At 40.4% G+C, this 20,380-nt stretch overlaps 1 protein-coding gene across 2 annotated transcripts in view; it reads right to left on the bottom strand.

The window, feature by feature from the left end:
- Positions 1–7,683: 7,683 nt before the first annotated feature.
- The window catches only part of LOC122540601 (glucuronokinase with putative uridyl pyrophosphorylase), a 54,765-nt gene continuing 42,068 nt past the window's right edge, over positions 7,684–20,380 (bottom strand). For both annotated transcript variants that reach the window (XM_043676526.1, XM_043676525.1), the window contains exons 17-23: positions 18,350–18,410; positions 16,991–17,104; positions 14,729–14,786; positions 12,554–12,622; positions 10,720–10,783; positions 9,787–9,858; positions 7,684–9,010 (exon numbers count right to left, since the gene is read on the bottom strand). In XM_043676526.1, the coding sequence (XP_043532461.1) occupies positions 8,942–9,010; positions 9,787–9,858; positions 10,720–10,783; positions 12,554–12,622; positions 14,729–14,786; positions 16,991–17,104; positions 18,350–18,410 (507 nt within the window). In that variant the 3' untranslated portion in view covers positions 7,684–8,941. The remainder of the gene's footprint in view (positions 9,011–9,786; positions 9,859–10,719; positions 10,784–12,553; positions 12,623–14,728; positions 14,787–16,990; positions 17,105–18,349; positions 18,411–20,380) is intronic.

Genomic DNA, 20,380 nt, shown 5'->3' with positions numbered 1-20,380 from the left:
TGCACACATATATTTTGTGGGGTGAATTTGTACTTGCAGAGTTACATTGTACTTTGCTCAAAAACTGCATGAATTCAGGTAAAACTCTGTTATCTCACTTTTTAGATTAGAATCAATCCAAACATCATGGTATAGACAGAGAACACAGGGGGCTAACAGCTTCAACATATTATCTAGCTAACATCAATTGTTACAGCTAACATGAGAATGCAACTTTTAAAAAAAGGTTTTGTGATTTACACATGAAAGAAGTGAAACTATCATGGTATTCGAACAGATGAAAGACTCAACAGACAATCAAGGTATTTTTCAATGTATAATTTCAGTTATATCACACTGTAAATTTTTGCTATAAATTCTGTGCCTTAGAATTGTGTCCTCCACAATCACCTGATGAAGGAGCAGTGCTCCAAAAGCTAATGTGCTTCCAATTAAACCTGTTGGACTATAACCTGGTGTTGTGTGATTTTTAACTAAATTTATATAGGGTATTCAAAGATTTAACTACATAATCATGATAATAAATAGGAGGTGGGACAGACCACCAATACTGTATCAAAAACAGATTGACTATGTCACTCTAGGGAGGTGACAAAACGTTTGAATAAAACCACAGCAGATCGGCAAATGAATATACGATCCCAATAATACTACCTAATGTTTCATTGAACCTAAAAATCTGCCTCTGGAAATCCTGTCCAATTGATTTAGCATTACAAGAAAAACCAAAGATATATATATACTCTGAACTTTGTTAGCTGCATGCTATTTTTATTCATAACAGTTACATATTCCACACAAATGTCTGAGCAAGTAGAACTAAATGTTTGGAAATAGTTAAACAAAGAAAGAATTTATAGGACATCTTCAAGGCAGAAATTTAAGTAATGTTGCCAGCTAAAAGTGCATTGGCTTTCATCCAAAACTGCTTGTGCCTGTGACCCTATTTGGCAAAATACTGAGATTCACCAGAAATTGTGAAATTCAGTATAGGATTATAATTTGATCAACATTAAACTTTTATTTAACTCTTTAACACATATAGAACTTTCTCATTGCTCCTGTGAGTCAGAATGCAGCATGAAGGCTTGCATAACTTGAGCTGACATAAAAATAAAACCTTTATGATGGTCGTGGAATAGATGTCAGGTTTGGCCAATACTTTTCATCACCTGTAAACAGAATTGATAACAGCTGATAATTGTATAATGGACTGTGGGCCATGGAAGTTGTATTAAGAGCAGACCAAAGTAATGATTTTTGAGGAAGAAGATACAAGAGTGAGATGGGGAGGAAAAATGAAGTATTTGGAACTAACAACACTAAAAGCAGAGCCACCAATACTATAGCAAACGACTAATGTTGACAAATGTGATCAAAATGTGTTTTCAGCATCTAACTTGACCTCACATTCCAGACATCTCTTCCTAATAGATCTGTAAATGGCCCCGCATCGCAGGAACTGCAACAGTTCAAGCAGTACATCGCAGCCTAGTGATGGGCAATAAAGTGATGCCTACACGGCGATGCCCAGATTCCATGAACAAATAAAAAAATACCAATAGGACTTTGTGGTGCAGTGGTAGTGTCCCTGCCTCTGAGCTGGAAGGCCCAGGATTAAATCCTACCAGTTCCAGAGATTTCATCACAAATCTGAGCATCTTGATTAAAAAGATACCCTTCTTGTGACAAAGTAGTCTTCTACACCAACTGAAAATTAAAACTCATTATCCAATAAGATGCCATTTGACCATCAGCCAAACAAGCCCCTTTTCCCTACATTTTGATTTTGAACTTTGTCCATCCCAGTCCAATACTGGCACCTCTACATCATGGCTACCATTTACATTTAGAGTTCAAAGAAAATGTACAACTGAATTTTGCTTGATGTCCTTATTATATTTTCTTCCCCATAGTTTCCGCACAGCAATGTCCCAGAGATTTGTTCTCAACTCCTGGAGACTCCAGGTCAATATTGCATCATTGGCAACCTCGGAAGAGTCATAGAGATGTACAGCACGGAAAGACCCTTCGGTCCAGCCTGTCCATGCCAAACATATATCCCAACTCAATCTAGTCCCATCTGCCAGCACCCAGCCCATACCCCTCCTTCTTATACATATACCCATCCAAATGCCTCTTAAATATTGTAATTGTACTCAACTCCACCACTTCCTCTGGCAGCTCATTCCATACACGTACCACCCTATGTGTGAAAGAGTTGCCCCATTGGTCTCTTTTATATCTTTCCCCTCTCACCCTAAACCAATGCCCTCTAGTTCTGGGCTCCCCGACTCCAGGGAAAAGACTTTGCCTATTTATCCTATCCATGCCCCTCATAATTTTATAAACCTCTATAAGGTCACTCCTCAGCCTCCGATGCTCCAGGGAAAACAGCCCCAGCCTGTTCAACCTTTCCCTATAGCTCAGATCCTCCAACCCTGGCAACATCCTTGTAAATCTTTTCTGAACCCTTTCAAGTTTCACAACGTCTTTCCGATAGGAAGGAGACCAGAACTGCACGCAGTATTCCAAGTGGCCTAACCAATGACCTGTAGTGATGTGCAAAAGACAAGACTTTGAGGAATTGTTGGTTCAGAATGCAATGATAAGACCTTAACCTGAAAAACACTAGCTCAGTTTCTCTCTCGTCACTGCCAAACCTGTTGAATATTTACTGCTTTTATTTCAGTGTCCACAGGGGTTGATGGTTGGAAAAGATTGAATCACTGAGCGATTACAACACAGGAGGCCATTCTACCCATCATGGCCATGCCAGACCTCTGCAAAATCAACATATCCTGTTCCATTCCCAGGGCTGTTATGGTCTGCAGAGATTTTCCCTTCGCACAGCTGTCTAATTCAGTAAGAGATGATGGCTTCAATGATTTTGCTTTTAAATTCGAGGCACTGAAAAGCCAGAAACCCATTTAATTTTCTACTCCCATCATCTCTTTATCAAATGAGCAAAGTCTTGTACCCACCATCCGAAAGACAGCAAACCTCTACAGACATTTGCCTCAATAGTTTTTTTTTCTCAGGTTGTGAACATAAACCAGGGAGATCAGTCACATTGCGGACTCCCGCACGCTGAAGCCGCTCGGAAAACCGTTTCTCAACTGGCGCCAAAACCGGACGCCGCGTGCGCCCCAGAAGCCCCGCCCTTCAACTGCCTCGCCCTAAAGCCCCGCCCCTTCATTTCACCACGCCCCCGCCCCTTCCACTGACTGCGCCCAGAAGCCCCGCCCCTTCCACTGACCTCGCCCAGAAGCCCCCCTCCCTCTATTGATCGCGCCCCCGCCCCTTCAATCGATTGTGTCACTGAGCCTCGCCGCTTCTATAGACCATCCCCCAAGCCCCGTCCCTTCTATTGGCCACGTTCCCACTGCCCCGACATAAACCCCGCCCATTCATTGACTGCACTCCACTATAGCCCCACCAACTCAATAAACACCGCTTTACTATTGACCACACCCCTGTTGTGACCCCACCCAGTCCACCTTTGGCCCCACTTACTGAATATTTACTTTTATGCCACCAGCAATTGACCACTTATTCACCGTATCCCTTCTCTTGTTCTTTATATACCCCCCACACAACTCCCTTCAGCTCAACAAGCCTGTGCCAATTCCTAATCCTAATTTAAACCCACTATTTATAGCCCATGCGAGGTTTCTATCCCATTGTTGGCCTCCCATTCATGTGTCCATCATGATACACCTTAATGGTGCTAATGGGCGTACTTCCACTGCCTTCACTGGTCGCGTGTTCCAGACACTGTGAAAAACTTTCTTTGGACTTCTCCATGAACATTCCCCCTCTCACCTTGATCCCGTGCCCTCTTGTAGTGGATCTTTTTCACCCTTGAAAGAAACCTCTGACTATCCACCCTATCTATGCCTCTCATAATTTTGTAGACCTCTATCAGGTCAACCTTCAGCATCTGTCTTTCCAGTGAAAACAATCAGAGTTCATCCAACCTTTACTCATTACTAAAACGCTCCAGACCAGGCAACATCCAGGCAAACCACCTCTGCATCCTCTCCAAAGCATCCACGTCCTTCTGGTAGTGTGGCAACCAGAACTGCATGCAATATTCCAAATGTGGCCTAACTAAAGTTTTGTACAGCTGTGACAAAATTTGCCAACTTTTACATTTGATGCCCCGGCCAAAGAAGACAAGTGTGCTATAAGCTTTCTTGACCACCTCAGCACCTGTGTTGCCACTTGCAGGGATCTGTTACACTTGTTCTGCCTAGATCCCTCTGTATGACAATGCTCCTAAGAGGTCTGCTGTTTATTGTATAGTTTGCACCTGAATTTGATCTTCCAAAGTGCATCACATTTGCCATTTTCCTGCCCAAATCACCAATCTATCTATATCCTGCTATATCCTTTAACAAACCTCCTCACTGCCTGCAACTCCGCCAATTTTAGTGTCATCCACAAACCTACTCAGAAGACCATCTACATTTTCACCCAGATTACTTATATATATTATAAACAACAAAGGTCCCAGCTCTGATCTCTGTGGAACACCACCAATTACTGAGCTCCATTCCGAAAAGCAATCTGCCACTGCTACTCTCTGTCTATAACCAAGCCAGTTTTGTATCTATCTAGCCAGCTCATCCTGGATCTCATGAGACTCTACCTTCTGTACCAGCCTGCCAAGAGGTACGTCATCAAATGCCTTACTAAAACCCATGTAAACAACATCCACAGCCCTTCCCTCATCAATCATTCTGGTCACCTTCTCGAAAAATTCAATCAAGTTGGTGGGGCATGACCTTCCCACACAAACTCATGCTACCTATCACTGACAAAGTTCATTCACTTCTAAATGTGAACAAATCCTGTCTCTCAGTATCTTCTCCAACGGCATCCACATCATTTACATGTAATTAACTGGATTATCTCTGAATCCCTTCTTAAACAGGATCAACATTGGCCATTCTCCTATCCTCGGGAACCTCACCTGAGGCCAAAAAGGATGCAAAGCTATTTGTTAAAGCCCCAGCTATTTCCTTCCTTGCCTCCCAGAGTATCCTGGGACAGATCCTGCCTGGCTCGAGGGACATGTCTACCTTAATTTATTTCGAGACAACCAACACTTCCTCCTTCATTATATTGACCTGCCCAAATATATTCGCATGCCTGTCCCCCTAACCTCAACAATCCTCACGTCCCTCTCTTTGATGAATAAAGGTTATGGTTATTAAAATCTGAGATAAGAGACAAGACAGCTTTTTGATGTAGAAAATGTTTCAATGTTATTAATTCTTTCAATTGAAAAATATACTTAAATCCATCATAGAAAAACACATACATCTATCATCAATCTCAACATAATTGTACCAATAAAATGATTGATAAGACATCAGGTACCATAAACTAAAGATGTGCAATTTTCTATATATTACATTATTAAGGCAGTGTATGATCAATATGCATCTAACGTCACAGTATATTTGATTCATTATTTATATATGTAAAAACTCACAACTCATTGGGGACAGATTTTGACATTCGGGTAATTGTTTATTCCGTGACAAAGAGAGAGTAATGATTTTGCTACTTGAACCCATCAGACAAACGGCTGGGCATGGTTGCCTGGGCAGTGTAGCTTGATGTAGTAAACATGAAAATCAGGTTAGTATTTCAACCAGCCAAGCCAGTTGCTTCAAGACTCTGTAACTGTGTTTGTGATCTCTGTAGCAGCAACAATCTCTGTGATAAATCAGAAAGTCCTGGTTGCCACATACATAAAGAAATGATAGGAGAAACTTCCAAAAATGTACTGTCCTGGATAACATATATTTGATGTCCTGATTGCAATCTGAATTTAGAAATTGGATTGTTCACCACCATCCCCTGCCACCACTTGAATTAATAGTAATAGTCCAGGCTTGTTCCATAGGAGGCAACTAATGAACATTTCTTGCCATGAAAGGTTACAATAAGCTTGCAGTTGAATTCACAAGTTAATCAACACCGACTTATTTTTAGATACACTAAAAGTATTGCAGCAATTATTAGTCTCAAAGAATGAATGGAACAGCCCATCAAATTTAAAGGTAGAAGATGTCAAAGCCTTTTCAGACCATAAGACCACTCTCTTATCAGAGAGAGATGACTGATGGAGGTTTAACCTAAGGGCCACCATGCCTCAGACAAGAGCAGAAGGTGAGTTCTTCATAGTTACTTCAGCCAGTGTGGGAATTGAACTTCATACTTTTGTCATTATTCTGCAATACAAGCTAGCTGTCCAGCCAACTGAGCTAATAGACCAAATTTACTTCATCTTCAAGATGACCTGAAGCAGTTTATAACCTTTGCCACTGATTTCTAAATGGTATTAGCCTGGATTTACATTTATACTAGCTGTGGGACAGTCAGGATTAACCATTACAGTACAGTAAATGAGACAATTTCTTGTATTTACACATTTGCAAATCCAGAACACAGACATCCAGAAGCTGATTTCAGAAATATCAACCTACCAGAAGATGAACTACGGCAATTGTTAATGGGAGTGACATTAAGGTAACCCAATGGCATAACGTTGGAGTACTTCCATGCTACCTCCTGACTAAGGATGCCAGAAAAAGTCAAGGCTGGTGTAATCAGGGTTAACGAAAATAATTTTTAATTACATAATTGTGATAATTGCTCCAAATTCATTACTCTGGCTTGAAAATATCATTTTACAAATGTGAAATTTTATTTCTTCTGAAGTTTATTAGTGTTTTTCTTTTACTTTTTCTGTCTGTGTCTTTGATCTCTCCTCCTAAATTCCATCAGTCTTCCCTAACGTTTATTTCACTTTCTTTATATGTAACTTAAATCCAACTTTTACCTCCTCCACCCCAATGATCTCAAAATCAGAGAGATATTGATAAATTAGGTAAATGGGCAAAAAGTAGGCAAATGGAGTATAATGCGGGAAAATGTAAAGTTGTTCAATTTGGAAGGAAGAACAAAAAAAATGTGGTGGCTTAGTGGTTAGCACTGCTGCCTCACAGCACCAGAGACCCAGGTTTGATTCCTGTCTTGGGTGACTGTCTGTGTGGAGTTTGCATATTCTCCCTGTGTTGGTGTGGGTTTCCTCTGGGTGCTCTGGTTTCCTCTCACAATCCAAAGATGTGCAGGTCAGGTGAATTGGTCATGCTAAATTGCCCATAGTCAGGGGTAAATAACAGGATTAGGTCTGGGTGGGTTACTCTTTGGAGGATCGATGTGAAATTGTTGGGCTGAAGGGCCTGTTTCCATACTGCAGGGGATCTAATCTAAAAAAACCAGAATATTATTTAAATTGAGAAAGCTGTAACACAAAAGGCCCTGGAGACAATGATGCACAAAACACAGAAAGCTAGCATCCAGGGGCAGCAGGTAATCAGGCTAATGAAATGTTGACACTTAATTCAAGGGAGTTGGAGTTTAAGAGTAGGGGACGTCTTACTGCAACAATCTACAAGGTGCTGGTCAGACCACATCTGGAGCACTGTGGGCAGTTTCGGTCTCCTTTTTTAAGGTAAGATATCATTTCATTGGAGACAGTTCAGAGTAGGTTCACCACAATGATCCCTGGTATGGAGGGATTGTCTTATGAACAAAGGCTAAACAGGTTGGGACTCCACTCACTGGAGTTTAGAAGACTGAGAGGTGATCTCATTGTAACAAAGCAGATTCTTAAGGGGCTTGACAGGGTAAGTGCTGAGAGGATATGTAGCCTCACGGGAGAGTCGAGGACCAGAGAGCATCGTCTCACAATAAAGGGGAGCCAATTTAAGACTGAGATAAGGAGGAATTTCTTTTCAGAGGGGTGAGAGTTTTTGGAAACCTTTGCCACAGACAACTGTGGGGACAGAGTCTTTGTATACTTAAGGCTGAGATAGATTCTTGATCAGTAGGGGAGTCAAGGATTATGGGGAAAGAGTACACGAAAGAGGACGTGTGGAATTTCAAATCAGCCATGATCCAATTGAATGGTGGAGTAGGTTGAAGGGTCGAATGGCCTGCTGTTGTTTCTAGTTCTTATATCTTAATCTTCCTTCAACTCCATGTTCTGTGTAACTCATTACACTATCTTGGGAAAAAGGGGTGCATCTTAACACTACCTGGACATTGAGTCATACAGCACAGAAACAGACCCTTCGGCCCAACCAGTCCCAAGCATAATCCCAATCTAAACTAGTCTCACCTGTATGCTCCTGGCCCATATCTTTCCAAACCTTTCCTATTCATGTACTTACATAAGTGCCTTTTGTTCTGAAATAATTGTCTGTTTTAGGATTATAAGCAGGAGTTACTCAAAATCAGTAAAATGGATGTCGGAAGCTTATTTTGGAAACAAATATTTCCCATTGTTCTGGAACTAGATACAATTCAGAGAGCATGGTAGTTGGATACAAATAACAATTCATGGCTGTCATTTATCCACTGGCTCAAATGATATTTGTCAACCATTTTGTCAACCAGTTGATAATGTTATTTAATATGCATGAGATCTCTTTGTCACTTCCTTTTATGTATCCATTAGTGTATGTTTCAGTAATATATTTAAAATTTGAGACATTATATAATGCATGTCTTAAACTCATTAGATTGGTGGATATTCACCGATGTTTATGAATTTGGAGAACTGTCCATTAGTTTCAGTCAGAGATCCAATGGTCTTACCATGTTTGTAACATCTCTCAAACATCCGAACATCATTTCACATCAGCATCAAGTAGCTGAGCTTTTGTTCTTTGCAAGACAAGATATCCTCTAAACTAATAATGTTTAAACAAATTGTACCGTGGTAGTAGTTTTCTTCATTTTTCTTTCCAATTCAAGTCTAAGTGAATCATTTTACTATTACATTTTTCATTTCAACCTATTTTCCTACTGATATAGCTCCTTTACAATTAATACGTTCAAAAAACTTTCATGAAACTCAAGGCCCATATGGAACAACATTGCAGATAACAAACCCAGCTTCCTGGAATGCTTTCTTTAACTCAACCTTGAAAGAAAATGGAAGAACATGTCAGCAATATATCAAATTCAATTCAAGCAAATCTTAAGTAAAGCAGACTAACAATAAACAGAAAACAGCTGGCTCAGAGTTTGCCGCAAAACTAACATGGTCAATGGTTGTGCCTGTTAGTCTCATTGACATTAAAATGTCCTTTTTATCCTTTCATGGGATGTGGGTATCACCGGTGCGGTCAGCATTTGTTGCTCATCCCAAATTGGCCTTGAGAAAGTACTGGTGAGCTGCCTTTGTTGACCACTACGGTCCACGTGATATCGGCACACTCATAAACTCAAGGAGTTCTAGTCAACAGTGAGGTAACATTGCTATAGTTGTAAGACTGGATGGTATATAACACGAAGGAAATTTTGAAAATGGCATTGTTCCACACATCTGATGTTCTTGCTCTTCTTAATGGTAGAGGATACAGCTACGAAAGGTCTGTCGAAGGACCCATCCATTTTGTGGATGGTATACACTGTTGCCACTGGAGCTGAGATAACTGAACTCCAACAAACACAACCATCTTCTTTTGTGACTTCAAGCAGTGGAGAGTTTCCTCTCAGATTCTCACACTGAACTCAATTTCTGTAGAGATGCTTGATGTCAGACTTCGTCAAATGTTGACTTGATGTCAAGATCCTAAAGTGAGAACAAATGCTTGCTTCTGAATGATTCTCAAAAGGATTTTGGTTAATTTCTTTTCTAACTCACAACTCCTGCCACTGACCTACTTTAATGCAGAAAGAATTATTTCGACCTACCAAGTTGTCAGGATCTAGGCAGAGACCAATCACTGCTCCTCCACTGCCAGGAAGCTTTACTGCTGAGCCAAACTGCCAAAGTAACAGACAGATAGTAAAGCATTTTCTTTCTGTAAATACTGGACCATACATTAAATTTTGACAGTGCAGCATACAAACTGAAAACTATCAATTTAACAGAACATAGTCATTTGGTTAATTAAATCAAAAGTAAATTTTGCAACTTAAAATTTTAACCAAGAATCCTGGTGTTCTTAAAATTTTCATTGCTATAATGTCATACTGGAATCAATTTTGTTAGAGGTGACTTGCATTAAGTTTGTTGTTAACCATTCTGAAACAATAGTTATTGCTGTTTACCATGTGACCAGAAGGCAGTCTGAAAGCAAAGTTACAGTAGTTTATGTGATAAGTCACAGTTTATTAAGCAGGTTTTCCGTTTTTAATTCTTCTGTCACATTTTAAATTCCACCTCCTTTAGTTTCCCTTAAACAGACAGTCCCCAGGATATGAATGGATTCCACTCCTGAGTACAGTCATAAGTTGATTTGTACATAATTCAGAATGTAATACAATGCAGCCATTTGTAAATATGAGTAATAATTCACATATCGGATCTTTACATTTTTGTTAATACGGGATCTCGATCGAAAGTATGAGTGTTTGTAAGTTGAATGTTTGCAAACTGGGGACTGCCTGTACCATCGTTTTTTGACAAATTAAACTACAATTAACTAAAATGTAAGGGAAATGTGCACCACATGACAACGGAACCTTTCATTTCAATTGAATATAACGTATTTGTGACTACATTGTCAGTTGTCATGCATGATAATGTACTTTATTTAAATATTTTATTATACCTAAATCCATTATCATACTTAATGCAAATATAGATTGTATTAGCCAGAAATATAACAGTTTTGAAGAAACCTGTCTGCCAAGTTCCACCATTCTCAAATTTCCTTGGCCCAGACAAGCATCTGTGTATATAGACCTGTAACAACAGAAAATATTTAATACAGATACTCAGAAAATATAAGTTTTATTATTTAATCACTTAAGAACATTTTATTTCCCAATCAAATTTAACCATGGAACAGATATTCTGTCTCCAAAATACTCAGTATTATATCAGTTTCTCTTTCCTTTTCTAAGAGTTAAACTAATTGCTCAGCAGGTTCTGTCAGTGAAAGTGAACAGTATTGTACCAGGTGATAGGTGTGTATGGTCCAAAAATGATTTTCCTGACGGTTTTCCCATAAAGTCTGTGGGCAGTTCATGTGGTGTTCAAATGCAGCTGCCAAACATGAGACAGCAGATCAGAAACTTATTCTCTTAGGAATTGTGAGCATTTAATCATGACATACCCTACCGAAGTTCAACAACTTGCTCAATCCCTTGCTGAATGGTGTCATATAACGTAAACCTAGGGTTGTTCTTTCTGTATTATGGGACACTCTAGGACTAGAGGACATAGTCTCAGAATATAGGAGTGTCAATTTAAGACTGAAATTAGGTGGAATTTTCTCACATAGCGAATTGTGAATATTTGGAACTCCTTGCCACAGAGAGCTATGGGGGCAGGGTCCTTGCGTATATTGAAGACTGAGATCGATAGATTATTGGTCAGTAGGGGAATTAAGGGTTACGGGGAAAGGGCAGGAAAGTAGATATGAGGAATTTTGGATCAGTCATAATCCTATTGAATGTCAGAGCAGGGGCCGAATGGCCTATCCCTGTTCCTATTTCTTATGGTTTTATGTATGTTTGTTGAACCACACTTTTTAATGTTTAATATACCATATAATTCAACAAAATGCAAAATTTAAATCAAATTCAATGGATAGCACAAGCCATTTAACGTGAAAGTAGTAATATAACACAGAGTAATTTTAACGTAACTCACGATGCAGAAAACACACAGGATAAGGTGGAATGTCAGTTTTGTACCTTGCCCAATATTGCTCCCTGTTAACTTCAATTTGATTTGATTAATTATTGTCACATGTACCTAGGTATGGTGCAAAGTTTTGTTTTCCGTGTATTAGAGGCAGGCCATACTATACAAGTGCATTAGAGTAATAGAACAGAGCAAAGAATGCAATGTTATGGCTGCAGAGAAGGTGCACAAAAATGGAGATCAACATGAAATTTAAAATTTGAGAGGTCCATTCAGAAGTCTATTGAATAAGCTGTTCTTGAATCTGTTGGTATGTTGTATACAAACTGCCCGATGGAAGAGGATGAAAGAGAATATCAACCAGGTTGGGAGGGGTCTTTGATCATGTTAAATCACAATGTGTGTAAGACCAGCATTGTACTTAACCCCTCAGTTTTCTGGTGAATGGTTTATATTTATATTGCTTCTACAGACTGAGAGAATTCTCAGTTTAGACCTAAAATTAGATATCTTCCTTTCATGATCTGTGACTTCAGCTCTTTATAAAGTCATTTGAAGCCAGCTGAACAGTATTAGTTTTAATTAATATCTGTCAAAGCCAGATTGAAACACAAGAACAGAAATTGCGAGAAAGGCTCAGCAGCTATGCCAGCATCTATGGAGAGAAAGCAAAAGTTAATGTTTCAGGTTCAGTGACCCTTCTTCAGAACTAAAGAAGGGTCATTGGACCAGAAATGTTAACTCTGCTTTCTGTCCACATTTGCTGCCAGAGCTGCTGAGATTTTCCAACTACTTCTGTTTTTGTTTCTGATTTCTAAAATCTGCACTTCATTGATATTTTTAACAAAAAACACGAGATCTTACCTTCGTAGTTCAAAATTTTTGTTCATCAGCTCAGAAAGTTGACTCCAATTCCTAGACTCGATGGCTATCCTGTGCAAAGGAGAAAAGGGATCCTGTTGACTGACAAAGGTGTGCCTTTTCTATAAACAAAGTAATACAGGTTTTCTATAGGTTATAGCAACTTTATTTTTTCTTTAGCTCTGTCACAAAACTGTGATGTCAAAAGTGGAGGAAGAAATCATTTTCAGACTTTACCAAGTAAAATGGAAATGGTAGATTCAGCACTGTGCATTTACTGGTATCTTTCATACAGAAATGAACTTTATAGAGGAATGCAAATAGCTAGGAAATAAATAGCAAGCCAAGGAAAAGAGAATGCTTTTAAAGAGAGAGACAGGAGAGGAGGGGTGGAGGCATTTAAAGGGTTTCATACAGCTCCAAAAAATGTGCAAAAAAGAGATACATAAGAGTTTGAAAGGCAATGGAGGTACAAGAGGGGATTTGGGAAAAATATGGAAAGATAAAGTAGGGTAAGTCAGTGAAGGGTCTTGACGTTTTTTTTCTACTTTAAAGGCATTATATCAATCCACACTGGGATTAATGTCAACTCTTTGAGAAATGTATACTTTGGTAGGACAGTAAACTTTGTTTTAACTGGCACCTTATCAACCGGCACTATTGATAAACTGACAAAAGAATGGCATGGTGACTCAGTGATTAGCCCTCTGCTTCACAGCAATAGGGACCTGTGGTCAATTTCAGGTTTCGGCTGACTGTGTGGAGGTTGCACATTCACCCCATGTCTGTGTGTGTTTCCTGCGGGTGCTCCGGTTTCCTCCCACAATCCAAAGATGTACAAGTTAGATGAATTGGCCATGCTAAATTGCCCATAGTGTTGAGGAATGTATAGCTTAATTACATTTACCCCTGACTAATGCAGAGTAATATGAAATGGGTCTAGGTAGGATATTATTTGGAGGATCAATGTGAATTTGTTGGGCCAAATGGCTGTTTCCACACTGGAGGGTTCCATGAAACATTATCCACCATAATGCGTTAATGCTGTAAATAAAATATAACAATGATAATGTGCACCCCCTGCATTATGCTTCTATGTGTTTCTACATTGATTTTAGGAAGGATGCTGATGTCTCAAAGCTTTGCTTGCTTACTGCGATATGCGTACCTCTTGATTATCTGGCATATTCGATCAACTGGAATGTACCTGGTCCAATAGGTGTTGATAAATAAAAGGATTGCTGTAATTAATTTTTGAGTATTTTGTCCATTTATTAGACAAAGTTCCAGTAGAAATGGCAATCTCCATTGATGACAATTTATCTCTTGCTCTCTCTCGCTCTCTTTCTCTCACCCTCTCTCTGCCCTTTCAGACTATTATGTTATATCAGAAATTGGCCAATGAAGATATAGATGTACTGTACTACCACATATTTTCCTACAAGGAGAAGAGGTGCATTTTCTTTGACATTACCCGTTGAGCATGCAACTTCCCTGCCCCAAGTCAAAAAGCAGCACCATCCTTATTATCAATCCTGTAAAAGGTAAACTGTCATCTCATGTTGCTGTATTTCTCTAGACAAGCAATGAGGGAAAGGATTATACAGCCACACAGGAACTTGGAGTAACCAGGTCAGCCATGATATTGAATGCCAGAGCAGAATTGAGGGGCTGAATGGCCTACTTCTGCTCCCAATTCATACTGTTGACCTGCTAGCCCTTGCCTCAATGTTATTCCAATTTCATCAATGCATAAAGTTTAAAGTTGAATAGAATGCACCTTTTTGCTTTTTTTCTTCTTTGTCAATAGTTTGTAGATTTGTGCATGACTGAACACATATTTTAGTGGCAATGCAGTGCTAATATTATTGAAATATTTAGTTTTGCAATACTGGTCTAAAATTTAAAACAATAATATTGACGATCCAAGATCGTTCCTCTATAAATATCATGCACAATAAAAAAGCTCTAGATGTTCAATTTTAGCATTAATCTTATCAACATGAGAGGGTTGAAAAGTTTCTCTGGAAACTGCTGTTTCTTCCTCTCTTACCATTTACAGTGCATGGAAGAAAATTCTCCCCAACGTCAGTTAAGTTAACCACAATAAACTACTATGTAGAAAATCTTCATAGATAATTCACCAGAATTATGCAACTTTTCTTAAAAGTCACTTACTTAGCCAGATCAGTAAGTTCTGCAAACGTTTTCATTGCTGCCACAACATCAGAATCACCTGAAAATTACAAAATATTTACTATAAATTCCAATTCATTAGCAAAAACAATGTTAAAGATGCCACTGATTATGACATTGACCCAAGTTATCCATCAGCATTGAACAGGTAGAATGAATTTACTTCAGAATAATGAGGGTTGATGCTCCCAAATTCCTTGAGTATGGCTATGACGAAATGCGGTAAGAGACGAAGATATGGACAGCAATAAATGCAATTCTGAATAAGTCATACCAGACTCAAAAAGTCAACTCTGTTTCTCTCTCCATGGATGTTATCAGACCTGCAGTTTCTCTAACATGTGCTGTGTTTGTTTGATATGAAACGCAAATTCTCTTTGCAAGAGAGTATGTGAGTAAAAGGACAAAGAACCGCAGATGGAACTGAAACAGATCTTGTGCACATTAGTAGCCCCAATAAGACAGAACTGAAACTCAAATATCAAAAACAGAGGATGAAATAAAGAACCAGGGATTTCCTGCAAAATTCAACCAAACCCACAGCAGGTGTGGTAGAGTCCCTGAGAAAAAAATGATAAGGAATTGATTTCTGTATTAAAACAATTAAAGAGAATAGGTCAAAAAAGTTTGCATTTCACACAGCTATTTCTTAACCAACCTATTCAGAGAAATGCAAAACTTGCGCCAACACCTCCCCCCTCACTTCCCTCCAAGGCCCCAAGGGATCCTTCAATATCCATCAGAAATTCACCTGCACCTCCACACACATCATTTACTGCATCCGCTGCACCCGATGTGGTCTCCTATATATTGGGGAGACAGGTCGCCTACTTGCGGAACGTTTCAGAGAACACCTCTGGGACACCCGCACCAACCAACCAACCCAACCGCCCCGTGGCTGAACACTATAACTCCCCCTCCCACTCCGCCAAGGACATGCAGGTCCTTGGCATCCTCCATTGCCAGACCATGGCAACATGGCGCCTGGAGGAAGAGCGACTCATCTTCCGCCTAGGAACCCTCCAACCACAAGGGATGAATGCAGATTTCTCCAGCTTTCTCATTTCCCCTCCCCCCACCTTTTCTCAGTCCCAAATCTCAGACTCAGCACCGCCTTCTTGACCTGCAATCTTCTTCCCAACCTCTCCGCCCCACCCCCTCTCCGGCCTATCACCCTCACCTTAACCTCCTTCCACCTATCGCATTCCCAATGCCCCTCCCCCAAGTCCCTCCTCCCTACCTTTTATCTTAGCCTGCTTGGCACACCCTCCTCATTCCTGAAGAAGGGCTTATGCCCGAAATGTCGATTCTCCTTCTCCTTTGATGCTGCCTGACCTGCTGCGCTTTTCCAGCAACACATTTTTAAGCTTCCTGGCTCACAGGTAAGACACTACAGCGTGCCACAAGAATGCTCTACTAGAGTGTGGATACACTGCAAGCATTCAGATTGGAGCAGAACCTGGTTCTTCAAGTGACAAACTCTATGTATCGAAGGTACCTTACATTATATAAAAGGTGCACTGGTAACTGTTTCATCTTGTCACCATGGGCTTCCAACACTTTCCTCTGTGAGTAAAATGATTTCCCAGATTTCTTCCTTAAATTGTCCCTAAGTTTCTTTTCTCCCACTTCCTCCACTATTACATTTCAAGCATATACTTTTGGTTACAAAGCACTTCAGAATATCCTGAGGTTGTGAAAGGTGCTATGTAAATATAAATCCTTCTTTGCCAATAGTTTGCACAAGGGCCACTAACTGATGTGATGATAAGTGGAAGTTACATCAAGCCAAAACAGCATGGAGTCTGGCAGATTATACCCTGTCCTTTCTCGAATGTTTGCACAACATGGACATCTAAACTATACTTGAATGTACACAACTGGTGCTCAGCTGGTATTGTTCCTTCCAGAAGAACAATGTTTAGCTGGAAATTGCTGCAGGTAACATTCCATACATGGGAATAAATAGCATTTGCACCTGCACTGTACAAAAGTAAGGTTAAACTGGAATTAGGTACCCACTCCGATATCATATTCACTTCCTAATTTCTGGGTGGAATTAAGATCATGTTCTTTTCTATATAAAGCCCATTTTCTAATCAATCTGCTTAGAGAAGTTATTACACACCTCCAGAGCAGGTAGGACTTGAACTCAGATCGCTTAGTCCAGGGGTAGGGACACTACCACTGTACCACAAGAGGGCTCATTTATTATGCTTGTACCTAATAAAACAAGTAACAAACCATTGAGCCATCTCTGTCGCACATTACTATGGATCTTCCCAGAATCACTTGGATCTCCCATATAAGCAAGCCAGAAGTGTGGTGCACAGCTTATATCCATGGGAACATAGCTACCTAAAATACAGAAGAGAAAATAAAATATATTAAGCAACAAGGACATTTATCTCAACGGACCTGTGATCAGAAGACTAAGGACAGGTGCATGATAATGATTATGTGTCGCATCCAAGTTTCCTTCTATCATAGTGCATTCCTGACTTGGAAAGATATCATCATTCCCTCATCATTGTGGGATATTAGAATAGTCTTATAGCAGCTTCATATCTTCAGTGGTTCAAGTCCAAAAGTCCACCATCACCTTCTCAAGGACAAATAAGCCAGGCACTAATCATTGGTTTTGCCATTAATACTATGACTCAAAAAGAAAGCAAATAAATAATGAATTTATTTTACTTAATAGTAATCTGGAGATTAATTTAAAGAACATGACCCTTTTTACTGTAACTGACTGTTCTACCATTGCATTCAACTGCTGTTGCTAGATAAAAGAGGTACGGCATGATATTATAGCATAAAACTCTGGGTGTTATTCTGTGATGGGAGTTGTGTTGTAACAATGGAAGTGTATGATGCAGTGACCTGATCTTAAATATGAGTTTTTGATTCACTCGTGAGACCTGGACATCATTGGCTGGACCAATATTTATTGTCCATCTTTAGTTCCCTTTGAGAAGATGGTACAGTCAATTTGCCATTTCCTTTAAAGTTCAGATTAGATTCCTCACAATATGGAAACATTTGGCTCAACAAGTCCACACCAACCCTTTGAAGAGTAACCCACCCAGACCCCTTTCCCCTACCCTACATTTACCCTTGACTAATGCACCTAATACTATGGGCAATTTAGCATGGCTAATTCACCTAACCTGCATATTTTTCGAGAAAACTGGAGCACCTGGAGGGTGCCACACAGAAACATGGAGAATATACAAACTTCACATAGGCATCCAAGGCAGGATTTGAACTCAGGTCCCTGATGCTGTGAGGTAGCAGTCCTAACCACTGAGCCACCATGCCACCCCAAGTTCTTGCTGCTTTTACACGTGCACCTATTATATTAGCAATGCATAAACAGACTCTTTGGCCAAGTGAGCCCAGGCTGATATTTATGTTGCATGTTAACTTCCTCCCACACTTTTTTTCAGCCAACACAGTCAACGTATTCTTTTTTTCCTGTCTCCCTCATGGGCTGAATTTTCATGTCAATGAAAAGTCAAGGATGACTCTAGCCCAAAGGTGATTTTACAGATTCTCTGATGGCACACAGATAAATACACAATTTTAAAAGCATTCCCTCACCATAACCTTGTTTCTCCAACAACTCCTTGTTGAAATCCATGTAAACCAATCCCTCATAAACCTAAATTAAGAAAGAAAATTCACTTGTTGCAGATGTGACAGAGGCATTTTAAATGATGCATTCAATGTGTTATATTCCTTAGTACTGTAACATAAACCAACATTTCTGCAAATACTTTAGCATACCCAAATACTACTTTTGCCACAGTGGCTACGATCAAATGCAACAGGTGTTTTGTGCACAGCAAGTTTCCACACTCAGTAGTAAGATAAATTATAAATTAATTCTTTTTTAAAAATCCTTCACAAGAGGTAGACAAAGCCAACTTTTATTGCCTATCATTGATCAGCCTTTGAGAAGGTGGTGATGAGTTGCCTTCTTGGTAAATGAGTGGCTGGCTAGGCCATTTCAGAGGATACTATTTTGGGTCTGACTTCATGCACGGCCATATTTATTGTGAATGAGCTCAGAAACACAGCGTAATGATGTGATGTCACTGCCCAATGAGACAGCGGCAGTCGCTTCTCCCAAATATTTCCCAAACTGGGGAGGTGATGGCCTAGTGATAGTAATACCTGACTATTAACCAAGAAACTCAGGTTCTGGGGACCTGGGTTTGAATCCCATCACAGCAGGTGGTAGCACTTGAATTCAATAACAACAAAAAAATCTGGAATTAAGCATCTACTGATGTCTGCAAATCACAATGGTGCAGATAGGGGGAATTTGGCCAATCAAGTCTGCAATGACCTTCCAAACAGCATCCCAGACCCAACCTGTCCCTACAGCCCTGCCATAACTATGGCACAAACACTGAGCCTGTACATCTTTGGACTGTGGGAAGAAACCAGAGCACCTCGCAGAAACCCACTCAAACACAGGGAGAATGCACAAATTCTACATAGACAGTCACCCAAGGTTGTAATCAAACCTGGGTCCCTCATGCTGTGAGGCAACAGTGCTTGACACTATGCCACCCAATTGATTATTGCAAAAACCCATCTGGTTCTCTAATGTCCATTAGAATGAAATCTGCCAACCTCGCCTGATCTGGCCTACATGTGACCCCAGACCCACAGTAATGTGGTTGTTTGTCTCAAGTGCTCTCTGAAATGGTCCAGCAAACCACTCAGTGCAAGGGCAGCCAGGGATAGGCAATAACTCCACCCAGAGACACCCACGTCCCACGAGTGAATAAAAAAGTAACATCGTGCCAACCAGTGTCATCATCTACTCCCCTGTTCCAAACTGAATTGGTATGAGGATCCAGGAGAGTGTGCAATAGGGAGAGGCCAAGGGGATTCTTTTAAAATTAACCCACATTAATTATGCTGAAGCCGTTCCCAGTGAGGTGCCATGACCAGCCTCATCTATGCATGCACTAGTGGTCATTTTATCCACCATTTTAGCATTAGGAGCAGTCACTCTCTTTATATGTTGACGAGATCAGGTATTAACACTAGACTATTAATCAAGAAACTGAGGTTCTGGGAACCTGGTTTTGAATCACCCAGGTGAGAAGGGATCATATTTCCTTCCCTAAAGAGTAAGAATGAACCACTGGTGTTTTCTTTTAATGACAGTACAGTATTTCACTATTGCTAGGCACCTCTCACCCTCACAACGCGCAGCCCTCCAATCCCTCTGCTCCAATCCCAACCTTTGCCAGCGGACAAAGGGGGCGCAGTGGTAGTCTGGCGCACTGACCTCTACATCGCTGAAGCCAAACGCCAACTCGAGGACACCTCTTCCTACCGCCCCCTTGACCATTACCTCACCCCCCATCACCAAACCATCATCTCCCAGACCATACACAACCTCATCACCTCAGGAGATCTCCCACCCACAGCTACCAACCTCATAGTCCGGGAACCCCGCACTGCCCGGTTCTACCTCCTTCCCAAGATCCACAAGCCTGACCACCCTGGCCGACCCATTGTCTCAGCATGCTCCTGCCCAACTGAACTCATTTCTACCTACCTCGACACTGTCCTATCCCCCCCTAGTCCAGGAACTCCCCACATACATTC

The sequence above is a fragment of the Chiloscyllium plagiosum genome, chromosome 35 (genome assembly GCF_004010195.1).
Source record: "Chiloscyllium plagiosum isolate BGI_BamShark_2017 chromosome 35, ASM401019v2, whole genome shotgun sequence".
In the NCBI taxonomy this organism is placed as follows: Eukaryota; Metazoa; Chordata; class Chondrichthyes; order Orectolobiformes; family Hemiscylliidae; genus Chiloscyllium; species Chiloscyllium plagiosum.
Note: the sequence above shows the minus strand (reverse complement) of the source record. Positions and strands in the feature narration are given on the sequence as shown.